We start from the raw sequence: 17,970 nt of genomic DNA on the forward strand, positions 1-17,970 counted from the left end.
CTTTTGATGTTGTCCAATGCTAAACCAAAAGTTTTCATCTAGATAACTTTATAAAACTGAGTACACAGGGCATCACAGCTCTTTAGCGAGACTACGCTAAAAATCATCAGGGAGATTACAGCTCTGATAAATGAAATAAGTTGCTTATAATTTCACCAGGACTCGAGTCACTGATTAAACTTGTAGTTATTTTAACTTCAACCCCAGAGTTACTGATAATTCAAATTAATTTGGTGAGAATATGCCTTCCCCCATGAGTGACTGATGCCTGCTTTGATGGATTATTATTCTTTCCTTTCTTTGCGGGAGACTAACTATCTTGTGGTTTGCATAAGGTTGAACAGAATCTCAGCTAACTAAAACTGACAGTATATGGGTTCTCTAGTGCCAAAGGCTGTTGCTCTGATTATTTTAACAGAACGATGCTGAATTTCACTTATTTAGGATCTGGCATACATACAGTTGTTCTTTATAAAATGCTAGCAAGACCCTTGAAATTTTCCCACAAAGCATCTTCCAGAGAATTAGACTAATCATGAGAAAAGTTTAACGTTTATCGTGGTAAAAAACTTATTTTTAAAAAACGTCCACAATTTAAAGTTTTTAATTTTAACTGCAAGTACACATGTGGTCCGAAGGACAGAAATTATGTATGGACACTATTTTTGAGAGTCATCTACTTTCCTAGTGTTGACAGGAGACCTGGTAGTTTTTTACTGGGTTTGTGTGTATTTATGTGTGGTAAGTATGAAGGCTTAAATATCCCATATTTTTCAGAACTCTCCCTCTTTTAACTTTACATTTATTCAGGAATCAAGATTTTTGTGATAATGATGACAAAAGTGCAATAAATAGGCAAAGGCTGACAGTTTAAGAAGATAAAGCAGTAGTTTATTTTTATATCTCAAAACCAAACTTCTATGCTTTTGTATGCTGTGATTATCTTTTGTAGTAGACAAATACTACTGTTGAGTGCAGAGTCCATCTACCTCAGAGGCTTTATTCTTCCTTTGGAAGCCAGATTTAAAATCCTGTATTTGCTGTTAGACATTTCTATTGAGCCAGTGAGCTGAAGCCTGACTGTATTTGCTAACAGGGGGTAAATTTTCTCTTGTATTAAGTTAAAGCATTTGGACACTATGGGAAATAAGAAAATAAAAATATTTTCTTATCTTTATGGACCCAATCCCAAGTAAAACTAGCTCATACTTTCTCCACACTGAAAATATACCACTTCTAAAATAAGAAATGGATCTGGAACATCTTAGGAAACAACACAGAATCCAGCCATTACTCTGCACAATGCAGTTTTGAGAACATTTTTTGTGATTTATTAAAAAAAACTCCAAGCAAACTTCTATCTCTACCATAGCAGCTTGAAAATAAACATCTTGTCAGCATCTTAAGCCACTGCAAAAGTCTTAAAGTCTTAAGCTTAAGAGGCTAGAAATGATGTCAGTTATTAAAAATTGAGAAGTCCCCAGCTTTGGACCTACTTTGTAAATTGATCTTTGAGCCTGCTCAGCACTGAGTACACTTGCAATGGTTTTTGGCACTAAGATTATTTGTTAATTTTGAAAAAGATCCCCTAGTAGGCACAGAAAGTGATTCAATCTAATAACAAGGAATATATTCAAAATATTCTTTAAAATCTTGTAACAATTATTTGATTAAGAGCCCAAGACTGCAACCCCTAAGTATGAGCACCAGCACTCAGATGCTTTTAATGAGCCTTTAATGGATGGTTTGTGTGTGTTACAACGCAAAAAAAGGTCATTCCGGAGGTTCTTCTCATTTCCCTGTAAAGAGAAAGGAGAATAAAGTTCTGTCTTACGGATTTTCTGAGTGGTTTTTCTTCTGTGAACAGGTAGGTAAGATTGTTTCCTTTCATTATGTTATTTAGAATTAAACAATAATTGTATTTCTACAGAATTTCCTGCAAATAGCTAAATGATAACTTCTACAAAATATTAGATCTTTTTCTTCACTTTGAAATCTCTTCTAAGATGTGTATGCATTGCAATATCCAGGTAACACTGCCAAGCAACCAGTCTTCCCCTAAAAACAGAAACTCTATACACTGAAGCAAACACAATGTGCTGCCTAAACCAATAATGGCTTAAGATTTTATTGACTGTAAAAATGTCAGTGATGTTTATTTTAAACCATAAGTTTTGTGCATGTTTTATTCAATTATATTATTAAACTGGGTTTCTGAATTGAGAATTTTCAGTTGAGTTGAACCTTGTTTTGTGCTGTCAGACTGTGTTATTTTACCATCTTTATACTTGAGCCTGAGCCAGACTAGTTATCTCATCATGAAAATGATGTGTTCCAACTCTTCGTTAATCTAGGGCATTTGAAACAAATTTATGGGGCAAACTACATCCACAGTCTTGGCCAAAAAGAACATGAGAAGCTTTTTACACTGCCTGTTTCTTATCTCTGTCTACAGATTAAAAAAAAAGTGTCTGATGAACAGTTAGACAGACTTCTCATATAGAAACACATAAGGAGTGTGTCTGCTGTACAAACTTTGAAATGAAGCCTGGAGTTCATGGTGCACTTTGCAGCCATAGGGTTGGCCCCGTACTTCCAAAAGATAGTGATCACACTCTTGTGACATTATGATGACTCTCCCTGTATGTAGTTGGGTAGACTGTTTTTCAATATTAAAGCCAGAATATTTGAATCCTAGGATGAGACTCCCAAGATTATTATTTTTCTGGGGTTTTTTTAAGTAGAGAAAAAAATTGAAAATATTAACAGTACTGATGGCAAACATAAAAACATGTATCTGAATTTTGCAAGGTTTAAATTCCTTATGATTTTGTGAAACCTGACTTGTGAATTTTTTTATCTATGGCATTGATAATATCACTTATAGACCTGTAATAGTAATTTTAAACAAAAAAAGTGCCTGCTGTACCCTCTTATGCCAGCCTCCCTGGGTCAAAGAGGTATAGTACAGCGACAAACTGTGTGTCTCTGTATGAATCACAGAATCATCTGGGTTGCTAAAGACCTTGAAGATCATCTAGTCCAACCATTAACCTCGCACTGACCATTTTCAGCTACACCAGATCCGTAAGTGCTATGTCAACGTGACTCTTAAACACCTCCACGGGATCATTGTATGTGAATAGTGGAGCTTCACTGGAACTCACACTTCACGGTGAGTTACTGGATGTGAGGTTAGAAAGGTGGATATATTAAATCTATTTTAAAGGCCACAGTGCTTGCAGAGGTTTCTGTCAAGGCTGATTTAGCCAGAACTCTTCTGAGGGTTCCTTTGGTGCTGTCCTATGAGAGTTGGCTCTGCTTTATGGAAAAGCCTGATCCTGAGGTTAGTCCAGCTGGTTTTGAAAGACTGTCTCCCTTCTTTTCTATTTTAATGCTTTTACGATCAGCTTTTTCCCCTACCTGATTGAAATGCAAGCATATTACTTCCGACTTACTGAGAAGTTCCCTTTTAGAAAAAACAAAGAGAGAAGGCAGAAACTGTTGAAATGGGAATGTTACCCCCTTTCTGCCTTCCCACTGTTAAAAATATTAGCCGCCACCAGGCACGGGGGTCCCCGCAGGCCGGGATGGGTGAGGAGGGGGCGCGATGAGGGATGTTTCGTGGTGGGGGTGCGGAGTGCTGGGGGGCACCCGCCGCCATCTTCCCGGGACACCCCACACCCCCTCCCGGGGACCCGAACTCTCCCCCCGCTCCCGGGGGCGGCGGCGACCCGCGGGGCTGCTCACCCGCAGGTGCAGATCTCGCAGAGACACCGAGGCGGCTCCATGCTCCCTCCGCCGGGGCAGCGGCGGATTCGCTGCGTCGCCTGGCAACGGCGGCGTCCGCGCGGGGAGCGGCCCCCGCCGGCTTCCGTCCGCCGTCACGCGCCGGGGGGGCGGGGCGAGGCGGGCCCGCGCTTCCGGGTGCGGGCGGCGGGGCGCCGGCAGGGAGCGGAGGTGGCGTGTTCCCCCCCGCGACAATCGCGACAAACGCGCCCTCACCGGGAGGGGACGCGGCGCGGCCTCCCCCCTCCCTTCCCGCCCCAGCGCCGGCCCCTGAGGGCAGCCCGCGCCCCCGGCCCGCCAACGTCGCGGGGAGGTCACCGGGCCCTGGGGCGGCCCCTGCGCCGGCGGAGCGGCGGGGAGCGCGGCGGGGGGCGGAGGGGGAACGGGGGCAGCCGAGGCGGTGCTGTGTGCGTGCGAAACGGAAAACTGACCCCAAACCCCGACCGCCTGATTCTTAAAACCAGAAACATTCCCCGCGTTTTGTAAGTTTCCAGTATCCGAGGTGTAGCACAGGGGGTGTCTGAGGAGCGTGACGCACTCCGCGTGTCAGAGGAGGTTTCCCCGATGAGTAGCTCTAATCACTTAGATAATTACAAAAAAAAAAAAAAAAAGAAGCTGTTTCTTCAGTTGCCTCCTAAATAAAATACTTTCTTCCGTTCACAGAATTAGCTAATCATGGTCCTCACAAGTGTGGGAAAGATGGTTGGCCTCCAGAAGAAGACTTCTGGAATCAGGAATATCTGTATATTAGCCCACGTGGATCATGGTAAGGTTTGTGACTGGCAGAAACCTCGTGAGGAAAACGTGCATGTGTTAGTTTGAATGATAGTGAGGTATTTTGGTCAGTTTTAAAGTGGTAGGTTTTTATGCATTTAGCTTTAAAACGTTAATTCTGATTCTGAGAAGTAAATTTGCTTTGTGTGCGTTTCTGTTGTCCGATGCAGTTTATGTTTTAGAATTTAAGGGGGCATTGCACTATAATAACTTGGAGTAGTTAAAACAGAACGTTTTCGAGTTTTGCAGTGCTGAATGTTGGCGTGAATTAAGTGCATGTGTGTGTGAGGAAGGCTGTTGCATTTCTATGTTTACTTAATGGGCGAAGTTTGTTACGTAGGTGGAAATAAATGCTCCTTTTACAACACATACTTTGTCTAATTATACACTATACTGAGGTTCTGGTGCACTCTTATTTCAAATGCTTTTCACGTCATGGCAGGTAAAGTTGCATCTAGTCTTTAAAAACAGATTTGTGTGCACCTAACAAGTGAGGTTGAATGATTGTGGTTTTTTTCCGAGTTAGCTTGTACTTTTGTGGCATTTTAAAGCCTTTATTAATGTTGGTATCTCAGAACACTAGATGTTGTCACCATTCGTAATATTGTTGCATCTTCTTCCACTGTATTAATTTAATTTATTTTTCTTTTCAGGCAAAACTACTCTAGCTGATTGTCTAATATCTAGCAATGGAATAATCTCTAGCCGCCTGGCAGGAAAGGTAGAGTTATACTGTCATTTTTAACAGAATTCTGATGTGTATGTGCTGGGATTGTAAATTGGCGATGATTAAGGAAATTCTGTTCCTAGTCTTGCTAAACCTCATTTTCTTGCAGTCATTCTCTTTGACAGTTGATAAGTAACTTGTGAAGATAATTCTCCAGATTTCTAACCACTTTGTTTTTGTACTCAGCTGAGATATCTAGACAGTCGAGAAGATGAACAAATCCGAGGAATAACAATGAAATCTAGTGCAATTTCACTGCACTTTGTCAAAGGTAAGTTGTTGATGCTGGCAAGTACAAACTTTAATTTTTATTTTTTTTTTTTTAATTTTCCGTATCAATTCATTGTTGCTGTTGAGATCTTTTTGTGTGCAACTTTTACTTTTGTGTTTCTCAGTGTTAGGCCATGATTCTGCAAAGGCTTAGGCACATACTCAACTGTTACCAAGATAATCAAGTTCCATCTCAGAGTTAGGAAAATGATCTTCAGTCGTATGTCTGAGCGGAGCCAATCAGTATAGTTGCTTTTAGCTCATTTATTTTACATCTAAATCTTTTTATTTTGATCTTAAGTCTTGAAATAATGTCACTGAAAGGCAGGATTGTCTTTCAAATGACAATAGATTTTAAAATAATTTTGTACAGTGTCATCTTCTCTATACTTCTTTGTCAAGGTGCCTGTTATACTCTGCTATAAGTCGTTCAGAAGGTTTTTCGGGGTGTAGTTATGGTCTCATGACTCATGTTATGACTCTGTGTTCCTCACCAGTGTCATTCTCAGCTAGGTGAATGAAAACATGAAATACATTACTAATAGGCTCGTGCAAAGGAAAAGCTAACAGAAAAATTCCATGAACAGAAAAAACACTATTAGTCTTAACCATTTCAGCTACTGCTGATTATAAAAAATAGTTGAAATGAATGATCTTCTAGCTAAGTATTGTAAACTGGCTGATATATTGTTGACTTTCAGATGACATTATTGTTAATGGTTAGAACGCTTTATGTCTGTTGGTTTTCTGTTGTATTGAAATTTAGACTCTTAATACAACTTCTTAAACAGGAAAGTTGTTCGATCTTACTTTGATTATGGTTGGTGATATATGCAGTGAGTTCATCAACAGTTGACTGGAGTCTCTTAACCAGAATTTTTCTGGGATATAATGTAGAAAATACAGAAAACTTCTGTATTGATATGTTGAAGATACTTTAGTAATATGGAGTCAAAAGCATGTTTTAAAAAAATCACAAGGTTGCAGTTGAATCAGTTTATCAGGATTGTAGGGTTTATTTTTATGATAATCTGTCATGATTTATCTTTAAAATGTAGATTGTAGTTCAGTTCATTTGTGTTTTAGGTAGTCACCTATTTGTAGTGCTACTACAACTTTGTTCAGGTTTAGGGTTTTTCTTTTTGCTTGGTTGGCTGCTGTGTTTTTGGTTTTAATTTTACAAAGGTAGTTGGGCATTGAAGGATAAAGATTGGCATTAACAGTGAAATTAAGATGAATTAGGCACAAGACACTAGATGTTATGCTGCTGACAGCCTTCCTGTCCTACTGGAGTTTTTCTTAAGCATAATGTTTACTGCAGATTTGGTCTTTAGAAATTAATAATAGCATAAGCAATATAGCCAAGTGGCTGAAAGAAATATTTTTTAAGACTGTTCTGAAATATTAATTTATTGTTTGATCCTAGGTGATCAGGAGTATCTGATTAATTTAATAGACTCTCCAGGGCACGTGGATTTTTCTTCAGAAGTATCTACTGCTGTCCGACTCTGTGATGGTTGCATCATAGTGGTGGATGCTGTTGAAGGAGTCTGTCCACAGGTGAAATAAAGTATACTAAATAGAGAAATAGGGTAGAGAAGACAGAGTAAACAAAGTTTTAAGTGTATTATGTAGGAATAGAAGATGAGCTGGTCTAGGAATTATGAAAGAGGGTAGTTAGTTTCATAGCTGTACTGAAAAACTGAGTAATACTGGTGGGTGGGTGTAGTGATGTAGGGTTGAAATTGCAATTTTTCAGGTAATGGCATATTTGTATGGAGAAGAAATAAACGTTTTAAGGGAAATAATATCTTTACATGTGCTTTTAGGTTATTGAAAGTGGAAAAAATACGCAAAGTACATTGGGAATGCTTTTTTTTCATGGCTTTTATAAAGAGGGGTTATGCTGTGGGTGGTTTTGCCATGAAGTTCTGCCATTCTACAGAATTCTGTAATGCCACAGTATGTGCTAGGGGAGTTGAATTTCTGGTTTGAATGTCAACCTGCCCTTTATTAAATGTTTAATTAAATTTTAGAATTATATTGTCATTTAACATTCCATCTCTTTTCTGGTATCAAGCTTTCTGTGATGGATTTTTTTTTTTTTAACTATTTCTTTCTTAATAGACTCAAGCAGTTCTACGGCAAGCGTGGCTGGAGAATATACGTCCAGTATTGGTGATTAATAAAATCGATCGCTTGATTGTGGAGCTCAAGCTAACCCCTCAGGAAGCATACTTGCACCTTAAGAATATCTTAGAACAGGTATTCATCCTATAATTTCATGTTCACACAGCAGATTTCGTTGAGGTTTTTCTCTCCCCCTTTTCTCCATTCTGGAATTGAGAGAGACTGTCATTTTCACTCCCTTATAGCTGGAATAAATTTAGTGCAGCAGAACTAGTGTTTTCTTACTTTTCAGGATCAAGCACTATAACACCTAGTCTAGTTTTTAACTTTGAGATACATTTTACTTTGTGTAGGATTTGAGGTGCGCTCAGAATCCCTGTGATGGAGAAAAGAGTTATTAAATGCTTCTTGACAGGTCATCAGGAAGAGTCTTCATTTTTAGAAATAATATGCTGAATATTTTGTTATTCCTGTTAAACTGCTTTGGAGATAGTACAAATAATATCTTTAGACTGCCCTGATATTGATGGATTTATGCAGGGTTAAAGTTAATTCTTTTAAGTTGTAAGTTAAGTTGCCTTTAAACTTTCTTTTTTTCCCCAGAGCTTACTTTTAAGCACTTACCTACCTGGTTTCCCTTTGCTCTCCTTTGTTGGCAGTAACAAGTTCCTATTACAACATTCCTTGTTCTGAGAGACAAAGTGTACTTACTACACGTGATACTCTATGTTTGATTGAGTGCTCATGTGACTTGGAAAGTACACGGTTTTTAAGTCAAAACATTTGTCTCGTCAAACTCCTGTTGTCTTCAAATACGCAGGATTAAATACACAAAGTCTGTGCTTTAAATGGCAAAATGAATTACAGGCATGCTGTTTTGTTGAAAAAACTTCTTTCATATTTTGGAGGGTGAGGGGAATTGCATTTTAATTGCAAGGGTTGTGAAAGCGAATGAACCTTTAGGTGTGTTTCCATATCCTTTTGTAGATCAATGCAGTCACTGGAGTGCTCTTTACCTCTAAAGTCTTAGAAGAAAGAGCTGAGAAAGAAACAGAAAGTGAAAGTATTTCAGACACTGCACCAGGAGATCAAATTTATGACTGGAGTGCTGGATTGGAAGATACTGATGATTCACATCTTTACTTTTCACCAGACCATGGAAATGTGGTGTTTGCCAGTGCAATTGATGGCTGGGGTTTTGGGTAAGTCAGATTTTGTTACTGACTTTTTTTTTTTTTTAATTGATTACTGCAGTTAAAGTGTTTTCAGTTGCTTTGTATTTCTAAAGATGTGTTTTTATATTTTTTTATGTGACGTGCAACTGTATATAAGCAGTTCTAATTATTATTGATACTGGCCTGCTGAAAATACTACCAGCTTCGTTATCTATGTGGTCCTGTTTTACTTACACAGCAGATGCTGAGCCCATTGTAGTGTCCAGGCCAGGCCAGTAAACTTAGTATTTTATTAATTGCTGACATTTGATAGGCTCTAATAGACTAGGCCAAAAACTTCAGCAGCACAGAGCTGTTTCACAAGTAGATTGGATCTTCCAGCTACAGGGACAGTGACATTCTGAACGCTTAAGGCAGGCGGCTGGCATCAGGGCAGTATTTTCAGCTGTCCGGTTTGGCCCAGTACACTCACAGCATTACTGTGATCTGTTGTTTCTGTACCAGACTTTGACTTCTTGAAATTATGCATTTGTCCTCAAGTGCTTATGCTCATCAATCTTAATCTAGCTTTTTTTGTGTTCATTCAGGTGCATTTCATATCTTTTGTCACCTAATATATTTCTGTTTCAGCAGTTGCTAAAGAACATTTCAAAGATGTTTAAGTAAAAGTAAAAATTTGGGGATAGGCCAATTTCAGAAAATTTTCTGGATTACTATATTTGAGTTTGTGATCGGTTCTGTTTTTAAGTCCTGTTCTTAGTTTCAAAGGGCAGCAGGCTAGTGTAAAGATTGCACGTTCTGATTGCTAGCCACAAGGTGGAGTCGTTGTCTTCATCATGAAAACATAATTAAAAAACTGTACTCAGTAACACAGTGTATGTCTTTAATATTGCAAAACCTTTTTTAAAAAAAAAGTCAGCACCAGGATTTTTAAGTCAAAGTCAGGCTCTTAAATAAGGCTCTATGCATAATTTATAGTTTAACACAAACATTTCTTACCACTGCAGAGGGAAGGGAAACTAAGGTGGGATATTTTAGTTTAAATATCTGTAATGAATAATAATAATCTATAAAAGAAAAATCAGTGTATAAGTGTGTCAGGAAATTGAAAACAAATCTTCAAATTCTGATGTTCTGTTGTCTGAAAGAGATCTTTTCATAAGGGATGTGAGTGAGGGGAGTCCTTTTCATTCCTGAAGGCTAGAGGGGGTTTTCTGATACCTTTGGTGATCTGCACGTTAACATACATCTTACCTGAAGACCTTCATTCCCATATGGTGCCCACAGTCAGTTTTCTGGTTTATGATGTGCAGGGAAAGAGTATTTTGATTTCTGTAGGCTTTAGCTTTCCTGACTTGTAACTTTTCATTGAAATTCCACATAACGAATGGATTACGTTAGTAAACTCTTGTTATACAGAGTATTTTGGATGCAAGTGTTACAAACATTTCAAGTTCAGAGTCAGAATACGAACACTTTCTTTAGCAGATGTTGGAAATAATTAGAGCTATCTGCTGTTTTTGTCCTGTATAGTTAAAGATTGGGCAATTTGCAGCTTACTTCTGTTTTGGATACTGACAAAACCTATGGAAGGGAATAAACTGAAAGAAAAAGCTAAGTTTTTGTTTTGGGAAGTTCAAAGGTGGCCTAGGTTTAGCATTAGCATTCTGAGTATGCTACCAGGGAATGCTAAACACTAAGAAGAATGTTTCTTAAAGAAAAATGTCACAGTGGAGTACTTTCTTACAATAAGTAGAATTATAAGCTCCAAAGCAATTTAGAAACTATTTCTTCAGATCAAGCGACTTGATATTTATGAGTAAATGATGAACTGTTAAGATTTTATAGGTTACAGACCTGCATTCTGATACAAGCATGTGTTCATAAACACACTATGAATACCTTTGTAATGAGAAAGCAAACATGTTGTTCTTAAATGGTAGGTGAATATAATGATTATTTTTGTAAAAGTGAGACTTCAGATAGTTATTTTCCTTTTATGATTTGTTTTTCTCTGATAATTTCTCTGCAGATAGAATTAAATTTCATACAAATGTGGCAGAAAATTGAATTGTTTCTCCACCTCAGAAGTTCAAAAAAAATAGTTCCGTTAGAACTGTTTCACACAGGAGTTTACTCTCTGATGTACATACAGGTTATGCATCTCATTTGTAATAACTGGGGTATATACAGAGACGTGGAGAAGAAAATGCTCTAAACCAGTGCTTAGGGCTCGAGAGTCTCTAATCTGTTGTTTTCAGAGATAATGCCTTGTGTTAATTTTATTTTTTTTATTTCCCCCAAAGTTTTTAGCACTTGATAGGTGCTGGTAACTGATATTTCTTCATAGTGGAATGTGTGATAGAGGATTAATGATACATGCTAGGGAGATCTGAAGTTTTGGGTAAAAAACTGGCTGGATGGCTGGGCCTGTGGTATCGCTTATTACCAAGTAATAGGCGATAGGACAAGAGGGAATGGCCTCAAGTTGTGCCAGGGAAGGTTTAAACTGGATATTAGGAAGCATTTCTTTTCAGAAGGGGTTGTTGGGCGTTGGAATGGGCTGCCCAGGGCAGGGGGGGAGTCCCCATCCCTGGAGGGGTTGAAGAGTCGGGTCAACATAGCGCTGAGGGATCTGGTGTAGTGGGAACCGTCGGTGTGAGGGTAATGGTTGGACTGGATGATCTTCAAGGTCTTTTCCAACCTAGATGATTCTGTGAATTGGAATGATACCTGGTCAAGCTTTAGTTGTTTCTTTGCGTTTGCTGTGTCCCTGCCACTTGAAATGTTTGTCAAGTGTCTTGAGCCTTCCTTGCAGAGTTTCTTTAAGGCTGAAATCTAAATATTGGTTGTAATTAAGCTTCAAATGGAGGCCAGAAATGGGCCATTATGACCTGTTCTTATTTTTGTGATTGGTATATTGGTATACTAGAGAGGATTGGTAGGCTTTCTGTTTGTTCTTTGCCAATACTATACTGATACAAGATGAACTTAAAAATTTATAATACTTTTGATTGAATATGAGAATAAAAACCATGTTTGCTAAGATGACGCAAATTTTAATCCCCTTCTACTTTATATATTGACACTTTTTCAAGATTATATTAACTGAGCTATAAATGTACAAGATTTTATCTCAGCCAAAAACATTTATGCATCTAACTTAGGCAAGGGGTGTTAGTGTTCTGCTGCTGGGTCTGGATCAGGCTTTTTATTCATTACACAATGGACTAGTCTGTGTACATCTATTCTCTATCCCACAAAACGTGCCTACAGCTTGCTAATTTTCTTATTTGTACCTGTCCTAATTCTGCATTTTCCCCCTCACATCCTGAAAATGTTTTAATGTATTTGTTGAAGCTGAGTGAAGATTGTTGGCTTTCTGATACCACTTTGTTTCTTATAATGAACTGGCAGGCCCTGGTTCTGATAAATCATATATTAGGGGGCAGGGGGAGGGAAGGAAGGAACACTTTTTTTCCTTAATTAGCTTCAAGAGTCACTTCTGGACTACCAGCAATACTATGTGGGGAAATATGAATCAGCAGGGCATTTTCTCAACCGGGGCAAGCCTTGACTGCTGTTACATGGTTGTGTATTTTGCTCCTAAAGGCATTATGATTTGTCATGGAAGGAGAAAATAAGCCATTAGGCAGTGCCTGCCTCATCCAGTGCCATTAGTACATATGCTTTTCTCATAATCCTCAAGGGTCGAAAAATGCCATAAATACATATGCAGGAGCTGCTGTCACAAGAATCTGGAAGGTTCTCCCCTTGTTCAGAGTTTGTCGTAGCTTCTGCGAGGGAAAAAACTCCATTTTGGTTTTAGTTCAGAACTCATGTCTTGATGACATGGGGAGGTCTTTTTAGGTGTGTGGAAATTTAAAAATTACTAAGAACAGATATCATTGTTCTGTAAGTAGAATTGTTCTGATAGTAAACATATATTTTTGTTTCTCCGTGCACAGGGAGCAAGTATTTGGAATTTTTTCCTATTACTGCTCCCTGAACATTTTCAGCAAGGAAAACAAATGTTCAGGACTCCCTCTTTAGGTCATAAGCAGCCTGCTTTTATTAACTCATGGGGACCATTGAGAAACACAATTGGTTTTATAAAACAATTAAGGTATTGCAGTTTTTATATTATTTTCTAGGTTTTTGCTCATTATTAAAGCAATGATTCAAACAACAAGCAGTGCCTTAAGTAGTTAATTAAAAAAATAATTACCGCTATCTGATGGCTCAGGTGTGGCTCAAAAGAATACTTTGTTTTTAACTTGTACTGTTCTGGTTACAGACCGTAGATAATGTGTCATGGGACATCTTCCACAGAATAAATTGGAGAGTCATCACATAAATATGTAGAACTTTTGTACTATGCTTTTGAGTTTTGACTGGGGGGATAGTACACAAATATTTATTTCAAATAAACAAGTTCAGACTTGAAACTGATTTGAAACAAAACAAAAATACTGCTGACATTTTTGAGCTGTTATGACTAAATATTTTTGCAGGTGTAAATGTTGAACAATATGAGCTAAAGTGAAGACAATTGGAAAAATGCGGGTCAAACAAGGATTTGAGATTTGTGTGTGATTTTTGTCTAAGCTGTCCATTGTTTAGGCTGATAAGCACATGTAAGCAGCATTACACTTTCATCAAGATGCATTTTGTTACCTTTCAGCATTGAGCATTTTGCCAAACTATACAGCCAGAAGATTGGAATCAAGCCTGCTGTACTTCTGAAGACTTTATGGGGAGATTATTATCTAAATACAAAAGCAAAGAAGATAATGAAAAGTGATCAGGTAGGGAGATTATCAGGAATATTACCTGTTTTTTTGTTTGGTTTGGTTTTTTTTATTCCTCATAGTATATTCTGAGAATTTACCTCAGTACCTTTTCACTCAACATCTGTGAAAGTATAAAGTCACTAGGGTAGCCTTGGATCAGCCTTTGGAGAAGAGAATATTTCAGATTGACTATTTAAAAGCTACATGGAGGAAATGTCATTTAACAGTGCTCACAGTTACTCTTAAATGTCTCTGTTCTCAAAATAAGGGACATTCCTGCTTCAAGGGTTCATCATAGATCAAAATACACAAGACGAATGGAAAACTAACACTGTAGAGATGAGAGTAGTGAGAGGGTCTCTCTTATTTGCAGAGTCCTTCAACAGCTAAGGATTTAGGACATTCACATTTAGTTTAGGGTTTAGAAAATCTCTTTTGCCTTAGTGAAGTGCCATTGAATGCTATATTGAGACCCTGGCCTGGAAACTACACTCCTCTTGTAGTAAGTATTTCCATCACTAAAAGTTAAGAGAAGGGATTTCTCCATTTTCATTTCATGGTGATTTCTTTGTGTGCGATTTCATAGGTGAGGATTAATAGTTATAAAAAGGGCGATAACGAGGCTCAAGGTAGACATGTTCCATATTTATCAGGCACTTTTTCTAAAATTGAAACACTTGTCCTTCACTTTTAAATTTCATGTTTGTTTTGTGCCTTATGCCGTTCTTATAAGGCAGACTGTTGAAGTGTAGGGATCTTGTGTAGAAACAGGTAACTGTCTTGATTTTGAATAAAGATTTTACATGCTCCTTATGGAAATGGCCAATTAAAAATGCTGTCTTAAGCCTATTGTAAAAGAGAGGAATTGCTGGTAATTAACTGTATGTTTATGTTCTGCCAGGCAAAAGGAAAGAAACCTTTGTTCGTGCAGTTGGTGCTGGACAACATATGGAGTCTGTATGAAGCTGTTATGAAAAGGTGAGAAGAAGGTCTATAAAGTTTTCATGGAATCTCTTTCCATGTGCTGGGGTGATTTCTTAAATACTCAAACAAGAAATGTTGTAGATGCTTGTTATGTATTGCTACTGCATTCTTTTTAATCTATTTATTGTTTTCCTTACAGAGACAAAGAAAAAATTGAAAAAATAGTCACCTCTTTGGGATTGAAAATTGGTGCACGGGAGTCACGTCATGCAGACCCTAAAGTTCATCTTAATGCCATTTGTAGCCAGTGGCTACCAATATCTGATGCTGTCCTCTGTATCCTTCAGGAAGATACTACTTACTGTTTTGTTGGCAGTTCTCAGACTTCAAAGAGTGCTCACATATTTCAGTGTGAGATTTGGTATGATTTGTTCTCTTTTTTCACATCTGTGCCTATGCTAGCTGGGCTTATTTTCTCACTTGTAAAATTAAGTTACATATCTACATTTAGTCTTACATTTCTACCGACTAAATCCTTTTGCACACAGTCTTTTATTAGGAAAATAAGTTATGACACTGGATGTAGTTTAACAATACGCTTTCATTATGTAGTTTTATATACAAATTTTAGTTTTCTTCCTGAAGGAATAGTATCTTGGGGCTTCTGTAAGCATCTTGTTATGTTTTAGGCATACACATTCTTAATCCAAGATCAGACTTTGCTGTTTGTCTGCTGTGTAGATGGTCTTCTCATCACTGTTATATTATAGTAAGTATGCACAAATTATTGATGTATAAATACTAGTTAGTTCTACATATCTTGTCCCAATTGTGCTATTGTTAGTTTTCCATAGAGTGAGCCACCCCTCCTTACCTATCCATTCTGCCCTTGGGTAAGTGCCAGAAATTGTTGTTGACTTGAGAGGGAACCGTGTGCACTGTTAACGGGCAGAGCTGGGTTTTAGCTGTCTGTTGTTGCTGGCAGCTAATGTATGAAGTTGATTTAAAGAAACAAGCCTTGAAAGCATTTGTCTTCCTCCTACTTCTATTCAGCAAGGAAATATATATCCTTAGCAATGTGTTTTAGCCATGGTGTGTAATAAACTTCCCAGTCCTCTTGACATCACTGCAGAGAGAGTGGAAAAGCTGATGTGTGTTGGAGCTAGAACATTTGATTCTTTGCCACCAGAAACTCAGGAACTGAAACGTGGTGAGTAGGTGTTCTCCCATTGCCATGAAAGTTGTTCCTATCTTGGTGGTTTTGTTTGTCTTTGAATCATAAGAGGTGTAGTAATCTCTACTTAGGTTTGTAATGATTTTATTTGTAGTAGCTTTGTTGATGTGTCAGTGACGTGTTGTAGTATTATGTTTTATTTTTATGGTTCTACATTTTTCTTCAGTCCCATATATTCATGCTTTTTAGACAGCTCAAGCAGCAGGTGATGTGAAGACTATGAAACTGAGGATTTTGGAAGAATATGAGGTTATGTAGTTCTAAACAGAAGTTATCATGTAATTGATATCAATATATGTTTAAATATGAAATTGATAAAAATTAATATTAAAATAATTCATTTTTAGCCAGTGAGGGTTTGAATTTGATTTCATTTTACAAGTATGTTGAATAACTATGCCCAGGTTTTCGTAATTTGAAACAAAAACCATTTTTTGTTGAATATATTGCTCAGTAGTTTGTGTACTGAAAAGAAGTTAGTAAGATGTAGCTTAGCTGTTAGTACAAACATTGTCATTAAGAATTTCTTCAACATTTCCATAGCTCAAGGTATAACTTGATTTGTTAGTTATTTCATGATATCCCAGAATGATAAAAGATTAGCAAATAAAAACAAGAGCCAAAAAACTTTCAGGGCAGCAAATATATTTTAACCCAGAGTGTTAAATGAAGATATGAAATCCTGAGATTTTGGAGTTAGTTTAAGTTTTGCCATCAACTTCATTGAAATCACAATTTCAGTGCCAGTTCTGGTAGAGTTTCCATCTTTAACTAAGAGTTCCTCCTCAAGAAGAGTTTAGTAGTATATTTTGGTGGTGTTGTGTTGAACATTGGACTGCCTATATGCAAAATTAAGCAAGAGGAGGTTTGATAATCACCAAGTCCCGTGCTATAAAATTGTAATAGGGGCTGAAAAGACTATGTTCAATGATTTAATTTTGTTATAGGCAGTAAAAGAACTGTATATAGGCAGTATTAAAAATAAACATGGGGTACAGGATGCAGGAGAGCTCGTAAGATGCTCATATTATTTTTTCTATCTTTGAATTATTTATAAACATAAACTCTGTGTTCACATACGTCCTTCATAAAAATTGTGATGCCTTGGAAAGGAGAACTCCTATAGAGTTCTTTTCCTGAAAGACAGATGAGAACTGCTGAAGCTGAATTAAGTATTTAGTGGAACTGAAAACCAAAGCTGAAACTGATGCTGTGGACGTAATGCTCAGTGGTGAGCAAAGCTCGTGTTTCTACGTGTGTATGTTGTAATCTCCTCTGTGGGGTAAGAAGTTCTGTATAAAATCAAGTGATGTTTTCTCCCCAGATCTGGTAGTCTGGAAAAGAATATTCCCAAATGATCTTTTCAGATGGGTTTGCAGGGGATAAATAGGCCTTATATGTATGGTTTTGTTCTTCTGCAAACATTCAGAATGTTTGCAGAACAGGTAACAGAATACCATTTTGCTGTAAGGTAGTAAATGTTCTCTGATATTCCAAGAGGTAGTTTAGTAAAAATTATAAGAAGATACAATGCTTAAACTAGTAAGAGTTAAAAACATTTCTTAACTTTGTATGTGTAGTGAAAGGTGTTTATAGAACAATGTTTTGAAGACAGCTTCAGGAAATCCAAAGGGATGAGATATCAAATGTCAATTTAAGATGAGTTGTGAAAGTCAAATTGACAGGCTGTTAGGAATGGTTTTCCCAGGGGTGAGGCAACTGATATTTTCATCCTTTACTGAACATTTACAAACATTGTCTTCTCCAAACATTTATTCAATACTGCATCAGTATAATTTAATTAGAAAAAATGTTCCTCTGTAAGCTTGGATCTTACTGCTCTCGGTTATTAAAAAAGAGAATACTACACCTTTAGTGAATATCTTGCTAATTTTTAGTACTAGTCTTGCACTTTGCCTAAGCGCTTCACTGTATAGTCGTTTCATACATCAGATAAAAGGGGGAAGTGTAGGCGAAGACAATTTATTTTCTGTGTTGATGGAAGTTTTGAATGGTATTTTGTCGTGTTTGGATTTGATAATGTCTTCCAACTTGGATGAAAAAAATAGTTTATGGGGATTTCCTAAATATTGAATGAGTTTTGTGTGCATCTTACATCCTTTGAGGAATATCCATTCTTGCAGTTAAGTCGTT

At 37.5% G+C, this 17,970-nt stretch overlaps 2 protein-coding genes across 2 annotated transcripts in view; one reads left to right on the forward strand and one right to left on the reverse strand.

Moving 5' to 3' along the window:
• The window catches only part of SAXO2 (stabilizer of axonemal microtubules 2), a 10,187-nt gene extending 6,340 nt beyond the window's left edge, over nt 1–3,847 (reverse strand). The window contains exon 1 of the mRNA XM_074917636.1: nt 3,751–3,847. Within this exon, the coding sequence (XP_074773737.1) occupies nt 3,751–3,791 (41 nt within the window). The 5' untranslated portion in view covers nt 3,792–3,847. The remainder of the gene's footprint in view (nt 1–3,750) is intronic.
• Nucleotides 3,848–4,166: 319 nt separating this feature from the next.
• The window catches only part of EFL1 (elongation factor like GTPase 1), a 79,276-nt gene continuing 65,472 nt past the window's right edge, over nt 4,167–17,970 (forward strand). The window contains exons 1-11 of the mRNA XM_074917632.1: nt 4,167–4,271; nt 4,453–4,555; nt 5,217–5,284; nt 5,477–5,561; nt 6,987–7,120; nt 7,688–7,825; nt 8,678–8,892; nt 13,550–13,673; nt 14,560–14,636; nt 14,782–14,918; nt 15,670–15,792. Coding sequence (XP_074773733.1) covers nt 4,465–4,555; nt 5,217–5,284; nt 5,477–5,561; nt 6,987–7,120; nt 7,688–7,825; nt 8,678–8,892; nt 13,550–13,673; nt 14,560–14,636; nt 14,782–14,918; nt 15,670–15,792 — 1,192 coding nt within the window. The 5' untranslated portion in view covers nt 4,167–4,271; nt 4,453–4,464. The remainder of the gene's footprint in view (nt 4,272–4,452; nt 4,556–5,216; nt 5,285–5,476; nt 5,562–6,986; nt 7,121–7,687; nt 7,826–8,677; nt 8,893–13,549; nt 13,674–14,559; nt 14,637–14,781; nt 14,919–15,669; nt 15,793–17,970) is intronic.

The sequence above is a fragment of the Athene noctua genome, chromosome 13, assembly GCF_965140245.1.
Source record: "Athene noctua chromosome 13, bAthNoc1.hap1.1, whole genome shotgun sequence".
Classification (NCBI taxonomy): Eukaryota; Metazoa; Chordata; class Aves; order Strigiformes; family Strigidae; genus Athene; species Athene noctua.